The sequence below is a fragment of the Carassius auratus genome, chromosome 17, assembly GCF_003368295.1.
Source record: "Carassius auratus strain Wakin chromosome 17, ASM336829v1, whole genome shotgun sequence".
Classification (NCBI taxonomy): Eukaryota; Metazoa; Chordata; class Actinopteri; order Cypriniformes; family Cyprinidae; genus Carassius; species Carassius auratus.
Genome location: NC_039259.1, coordinates 22,649,317 through 22,657,148, shown reverse-complemented (window position 1 = coordinate 22,657,148; position 7,832 = coordinate 22,649,317). Strand labels below are relative to the sequence as shown.

At 35.4% G+C, this 7,832-nt stretch overlaps 1 protein-coding gene across 1 annotated transcript; it reads right to left on the bottom strand.

The window, feature by feature from the left end:
• Positions 1-3,750: 3,750 nt before the first annotated feature.
• Positions 3,751-6,322, bottom strand: LOC113117626 (protein FAM177A1-like). The gene is made up of 5 exons (XM_026286416.1): positions 6,174-6,322; positions 5,624-5,803; positions 5,463-5,529; positions 5,296-5,393; positions 3,751-5,150 (listed from the first exon to the last, which is right to left on the bottom strand). Exons 1-5 carry the CDS (start codon positions 6,240-6,242, stop codon positions 4,950-4,952), a joined length of 615 nt encoding a protein of 204 aa, XP_026142201.1. The 5' UTR covers positions 6,243-6,322; the 3' UTR covers positions 3,751-4,949.
• Positions 6,323-7,832: the final 1,510 nt, after the last annotated feature.

Genomic DNA, 7,832 nt, shown 5'->3' with positions numbered 1-7,832 from the left:
TGATTTCAATGTAAAATAGTAGTAAATCATTTGAAGCGTTAATATTTTATCTAATATATTAAGACATGAAAAGTACTGCATACAGTAGGAATGGTAATGAGGAGCCATCCATGGTTTTGCTAATGATTACTATAATTTACTATGGATATGAAAATATGGAGGTCTGAACAGTGTGAATAATCATAATGTGTGGAAAATCTTTCTTTGTATTGAGCAGCTGGCAGAACAGAGGAGGAGAGGAAAGCAGAGGAAACTGAATTGTTCACAAAGTATTATAGCGAATGAAAAGGAGGCAAAAAAAAAGAAGATGACTAATTTAAACACATCCCATGCTTCTACTACGGTACTGGGTGAGCTGAAAACAATCTTAAAATGATTTGATACATTTCGAATTGATTTGATTACAAATTATAAATATACATTTCAGTTATCAGTGTCACATGATCCTTCAGAAATCATTCTAATATGCTGATTTGCTGCTCGAGAAACATTTCTTATCATCACTTTTTAAAACAGTTGTGCTGCTTAATATTTTTGGAAACTTTTATTAGGATTCTGTGATGAATGGAAAGTTAAAATTAACAGCTTGAAAAAAATTTCTTTACTGTCACTTTTGATCACTTTAATGCATCCTTGCTTAACAGAAGTACAAACCTGATTCCAAATAAGTTGGGACACTGTACAAATTGTGAGTAAAAAAGGAATGGAATAATTTACAAATCTCATAAACTTATATTTTATTTACAGTGGAATATAGATATCATGTCAAATGTTGAAAGTGAGAATGTGAAATGTCATGCAAAATATTGGCTCATTTTGGATTTCATGAGAGCTACACATTCCAAAAAAAGTTGGGACAGGTAGCAATAAGAGGCTGGAAAAGTTAAATGTATATAAGGAACAGCTGGAGGCCCAACATGCAATTTATTAGGTCAATTGGCAACATGATTGGGTATAAAAAGAGCCTTTCAATGTGGCAGTGTCTCTCAGAAGTCAAGATGGGCAGAGGATCACCAGTTCACCCAATGCTGCGGCAGAAAATATTGGAGCAATATCAAAAAGGAGTTTCTCAGAGAAAAATTGCAAAGAGTTTGAAGTTATCATCATCTACAGTGAAATTTAAAATGGACTGTGGCAAAGTGGAAAACTGTTCTATGGTCAGACAAATCAAAATGTTAAGTTCTTTTTGGAAAACTGGGACGCCATGTCATCCAGACTAAAGAGGATACCATGGAAAACCTTTTTTTAATCACTTACCCTGTATAGTTGGTGCAGAACTTCATTTCCAGTAATCCTGTCTGATCAAGAGCACATGCATAAATATCAATGATGTGTTCATTGGCAGCAGCACGGTTGGCCAACGCTTCATAGTGCTTCAAGGGAATGAAGTACTATTTTAAATGTGTACAGAAACACCAGTTAAACTTTTAACAGAACAGGAATAGCTCAGATAGAAACGCATGGCATTATCAAAGCAAAGGTCATAGGTTTGATTTCTTGGGAAAGTAAGATCTGATAAAATGTCTGCCTTGAATGCACTTGGCTAAATGTGTGGTAAAATGCATAAATATAGATGTAAGGATGGTATGAGGTTGCATGAGTGTGTGTGGCATGGGCAGCTTACACATCTGGAAAGGCACCATCAATGCTGAAAGGTATATCCAAGTTCTAGAACAACATATGTTCCCATCCAGACGTCGTCTCTTTCAGGGAAGACCTTGCATTTTCCAACATGACAATGCCAAACCATATAGTGCATCAGTTACAACATCATGGCTGCATAGAAGAAGGATCCGGGTACTGAAATGGCCAGCCTGCAGTCCAGAACTTTCATCCATAGAAAACATTTGGCGCATCATAAAGAGGAAGATGCGACAAAGAAGACCTAAGATGGTTGAGCAACTAGAAGCCTGTATTAGACAAGAATGGGACAACATTCCTATTCCTAAACTTGATCAACTTGTCTCCTCATTCCCCAGACGTTTGCAGACTGTTAATAAAAAGAAGAGGGGATGCCACACAGTGGTAAACATGGCCTTGTCCCAACTTTTTTGAGATGTGTTGATGCCATGAAATTTCAAATCAACTTATTTTTCCCTTAAAATGATACATTTTCTCAATTTAAACATTTTATATGTCATCTATGTTGTATTCTGAATAAAATATTGAAATTTGAAACTTCCACATCATTGCATTCTGTTTTTATTCACCATTTGTACAGTGTCCCAACTTTTCTTGAATCTGGTTTGTATTAGTTTCTTTGAAAATGAATCTTTCTGATCCCAAACTTATGAACACTGGAGTACGTATTGCCTTTTTAACCTTAACACTCCTATATTATATATCAGCTTCCTGCAGAAGATGAAGTCTTGCTGCAGAAGCTCAGAGAAGAATCGAGGGCAGTGTTTCTCCAGAGGAAAAGCCGGTAACTACTGAACAATGAAGAGTTACAGGTAAGAGAGCATTTTATTTGGATAGTCTCCCAAACTAAACATTCATCATCTGCTTTAGTTATGTTATTAAATGTTTTTTTTCCCTACTGAACCTTTGATTTCTTCTCGATAGCATCAAGTGCCGCCCACGAGTGGTGACGAGGCCATGATCAGTTATAAGAGTTTCCTAAAGGTTGGAGAAAAAGCAGGTGCCAAATGCAAGTGCGTGCATCATAGAAAAGTGTATCAATGATTGTCACTCGAAACCATGAGTATGACAGGCTGAAAACTGTAAGTCAGTGTGATTCGTAGGTGGACAGTGCATGACTTATGACTCACTGAGATGTTCATTTCACAATCATTACACCCCATCAGGTTTTTCTTCACCGCCCAAGTCTACGCCAAACTACTTCATAATGATCCATATGGGAGGATATCAATTATGCAGTTCTTCAATTATGTCATGAGAAAAGGTAATGCATTCTCATTATATGAAGTAAGTTAATTATGAGTCTTTTAGTTCTTTTCAATGACTAAATGAGATGTGTAGCTGAATCACATGTTGCTCTGCGTTTCTTCTCTGGCAGTGTGGCTGCACCAGACCAGGATTGGTTTGAGTCTTTATGATGTAGCAGGTCAGGCTTATCTCCGAGTCTGTAAGTAATCTCATTTTACCTTCAAAAACCATTAAAAATCACAGTATTGATCTTTTTAGGAGTAAAGCTGTGTTGTTGTTCTGAAGGATTTGGAGTTAATTTCCACACTCCCCCAATCTTTCTACTCATTTTATGTTTGCACTGCCGTTCACAAGTTCTTCTTCTTCCTTGATCCTCTACATAACTGGTAATTCTCCTGTGGTTGTGCTGGTACAATTCGCATTTTGATTTACGTCAGAGCACCTGCAGACATTATTTAGATTTTACCCTGCGGATAAACTGGAATGAAAAGAAGAATCATTCTAATGTTTTGTAACACAAATTAATTAAGGCAAACAGTCATTGTATAAAGCAGTCTATTAACCTGTATGGAGATGGGTGTTTTGGGTCATAAAATGATCAAAAATCTTTTATATGGTGAAGTTTAAAAATCCATGTTAAGATCACACTACAGGACCTGGTGACCATCGCTCAGGGTGAAACTGTCACTAGCATCCTCATCGACCTCAATGGCTTCTGGACTTATGACATAGACAGCAACACAGTTGATTTAGATGACACGTGACATCATTCCATTAACAAATCAAGTTGTGCTATTGGACCAATTGAGCTACTCTGAACGAGGAAAAAAAAAATCAGCCAAGAGGAATACACAGAACAGCTCATTTGTATATGGAAATGTTTATTAAGTAATATGTACACAACAAACTGTATTTTTTCACCTACATTATAGAAAGATTGGTGTGTTTTCACCTACATAATACAAAATTATACACAATAAATTACACACTGTCCAAATGAAATGCTTTTTTTCTGTGCGTGTCAGAGGGGTGGACAAATTGAAATCAAATCTCATGTGTAAAGTTCACATTTACATGCACACTAAAAATAATAAGTTCACATAAAAATAATATTTGGTTACTGAAAGAGGTCACTTAAGAAAGAGGGAATATTCCCATCTGACAGTTTACTCTAATTTTTAAAAACTCCTAGCATCACCAGTAACATAGAAATATCTAATATCATAAGTACTTACATAATACAGAATTGTAAAAGATTAATACATAAGTAATCCATGCAGTTGTTATAGTGTTTAGCTTATGCTATTTTACGTAACAATGAATTGTGGTGACTCAGAGGTTTTATATGTAACATTTTCACCTCAGAATAAAAAATATGTACATTTTCTGAAGAAAACGGGAGTGGTGCTCAACGTGGCAAAACTTAGCACTGGGCAGTTACTGCTACTTTTTTTATAATTTTTTAACAATTGGACAGAATTTTAAATTTTTTCACACATGACTAATCGCTATTAGCATGTAGCTATTCACTGCTGGCATTTGTAGCATGTTGGAAGTCCTGCTTGCTAACATGAGTCAAAAGAGCCAAGTCCCATGTCTACACGATGTTCTGATGCAGAGATATAGGTCTTGCTTAACGGCACTCTGATTGGTTGCTAATTGTGACTTTTTTTTTATCTTTCAGACTTTTTTCTTAGAATTGCGAGTTTATATCTTGCAGTTGTGAGGTTTTCTTTTTCTTTAAATTTAGGTTAGGTGAAAAAAAAAAAAAAAAAAACGGAACCGCTAGATGTAAACTCAAAATTCAGAGAAAAAGTCTGAATTGTAAGGTAAATTTGCAATTACTTCTTTATTATATATATTTTATTCCATACCAGAATTAAGCTTCCATAGTTTTATGTATGATTATTAAATCAGTTCTGCAATGTCAGCTATGCATAAACAATGTTACCCTCATGTTTAACTTCACGTAAACTTCCCCTCCAAAACCAAGCACACCTCATGTGTAAGGTTTATATGGCAAAAAAACATCTTATATGCTCAATCAACTAAACAGTATTTTAAGAGGGAATGGGGGAAGGCATCTTATTAGCATCAGATGTAGCATGTGATTCCTGCTCCAGTTCAAAAGTCACGTTCACAAAAGAAGCAGTTCCTTCTGGCTGCTCAATCTTTGGCTGCTGGCCGTCCTGATTGTGCTGCTCCTCAAAACGACGTTCTGCCTCCTCAGAGAGACGGTTCTCCTCCTCTTCTTCCTCCTCCTGCGGATTACACATTATTAGGGTCTCACAATGTGAATGCTGTTCTAAGTCTCTCAAAGCATGTACAATAGTAACTGTACATGCTACTTTTATAAATATCAGTAAATACATGAAGGCTGTATAATTATAATAGCACTGTTCATACCTCTTTCTTAATCCTGTAGTACTCATCAATTGCATATTGATATTTTGGCGTCGTGATTCCCAGCAGTGAGGCCATTTTCTCTCCAAGATAGTCACACACTGAAATATTTGGGTTGAAATGTTAAATTCGTATGATTAAATGTCACAGGCTGGAAAGAGTTTCATTACCTGAGATGGTTGAGGTAGCTACTCTCCACATATGGAACCAGACATATGGACCCCAGGTCAACTTTGACTATAATCATAGATGCAAAGTTACTAAGACATTCAGGTTATTAAAAAGAAGCAACTGAAATGACACTTATATATAACGATTTAATGCAACTCACTGTATCCACTGTACTTAAGGTTTTGGCTTTCTCTGGTTCTTCTTCCTCCTCTTCATCTGTACTGTACTCTTCCATGGTTTCACCAGAAGCAAAGTAGATTGTTCTGCGAGGAATCTTGGGCTTCTTTTTGCCCAGATCTCCGAGTTCCACATTTTCAAACTCCTTCACCACTGTAGAACTCTAAGCCAGCAGATACATTTCAATTTAATTTACCAAGAACATTACACATTGTTACAGAGAGGTAGACAGGCCTATATAAACTAAGATAGTTTATATATTATAGCTTAATATTATATTACACTATCTTTGTGTAAATTAAATTAGAAGAATATACTTCCGTAAATCACATTATTATATATCACTAATATGATATAAATAATATATTTATATCTTACATTATGTGTATTATTATCAAACTAATTTTAATCGCTAGACTAAGATGTAACGAACAAGGAAGTAGAATCATATAACGTTATCTCGTCTGCAGTCAACAACAAAACAAAGTATGTAACTCCATGACCTCACTTATTATATTTAAAATGTACTTAACCTTTTCTGTGTCCATAGTTTGCCCCAGAGACACGTTAACGTTTGTGAGGTACAGCGACAGTTCAACCATGTCTTCTTCAGTCCTTTCTGTTGCTTTCTTTCGGCTCTAACGGAGCGTCAACGAGGAAGTGACGTCACATGTAAACAATTTCTACTTAAATAGATTATTAGAATATAAAACGTAATTAAACCGTTAAAACGTTGACAATTTTACAGAAGACAATTTTAGGGTTAGGAGAACTCTCTAACCACTAGGCCACGACTTCCCACAAAGTATATATTTATGTTCATATAATTTATATTATACATAAACATTTCAACATATTTTTCTGAAATACATACATGCATTACATTTACGTACTTATATATACATAATATATATACACAGTACACACATTGTGTAAATAAAAACTTTTATTTTGGATGTGATTAATCCCGATTAATCATTTGACAGCACCATTTTAAATTTATACTATTTTCATTATTTATTTTGTCTTTAAACACAATCACAGCATACAACCAATGCTTTACGTGTTTATTACTATTATTGTTATTATTATTATAATTATTATTATTATCTCACTTTTTATCACATTGCATAGTCTTAACACTGTAATAATATTTAGCAGTCTTTGTATATTAGACAGGGGCAGTGTGTTTCACAGTGTTTCACAGCTAAAGGCACCTTTGGAGTCCTAACTATGTCAACTATAACTTTTGATTGCTTCCATTGTAATTTCCATTGTAAGTCGCTTCGGATAAAAGAGTCTGCTAAATGCTAAATGTGGCTAAATGACGTGGAGGTTGTGGCCTAGTGGTTAGAGAGTTTGACTCCTAGGGTTGTGGGTTTGAGTCTCGGGCCAGCAATACCATGACTGAGGTGCCCTTGAGCAAGGCACTGAACCTGAAATTGCTCCCCAGGTGCCGCAGCATAAATGGCTGCCCACTGCCCTGGGTGTGCACTTTGGGTGGGATAAATGCAGAGCATGAATTCTGAGTATGGGTCACCATATTTGGCTGAATGTCACTTCACTTAAATGTAAATGTAACTATGTGCCAACTTTTGTATTCCTTTCAGGTCTCTAAAAGTTATTTTCTAATATTTTTTAAATGGTAATTCCAGCAGTGAAATACATAAAAGAACATACAAGTCATTACAATTACAGTATTACTTTTTCATCTTGCATCTAAAAATTAAACAATCATAAAATCAGTGGAAAATAGCCTACCATTTGGTACAGCTGACATATGCATTGATTTATGTATATAATATTCCCATTAAGGGTTAGACTATAAATAGTATTATTTCTCCATGTTACCATGTGCACACGGCTGGCTATTCGATTGCAATGATAAAAGAGATCAGAAATTGATGTTATGGTTAAAAGAAAAATTATTGCGCCCTCTTTCGGCCACTCGTTGTATGGCAAAAATAAGGCATTTTCGGAACGAACCACTGCAACCATCTAATTTACAAAAAATGCATTACACGACATAAACAGTTAAATTAATATCACCAGACAATAGTTGTGTCTACTAATATTTCTATTTCATTGTAATATAAATACATCTCATTTTCGCTCAGCACGTGCTCATTATCTTCCGATCCATTTCTTGCCGACCCTATTAGGAAAACGAAAGTGGACTGATCCAGTAGTAT

Excerpts from the sequence above, each read along its gene's own strand:
- LOC113117626 (XM_026286416.1), bottom strand. The coding sequence starts at position 6,242 with ATGGTTGAACTGTCGCTGTACCTCACAAACGTTAACGTGTCTCTGGGG. Across the intron at positions 5,394-5,462 it reads AGCTACCTCAACCATCTCAG|TGTGTGACTATCTTGGAGAG; the intron begins GTAATGAAACTC and ends CAAATATTTCAG. Across the intron at positions 5,151-5,295 it reads ACTACAGGATTAAGAAAGAG|GAGGAGGAAGAAGAGGAGGA; the intron begins GTATGAACAGTG and ends TGTAATCCGCAG.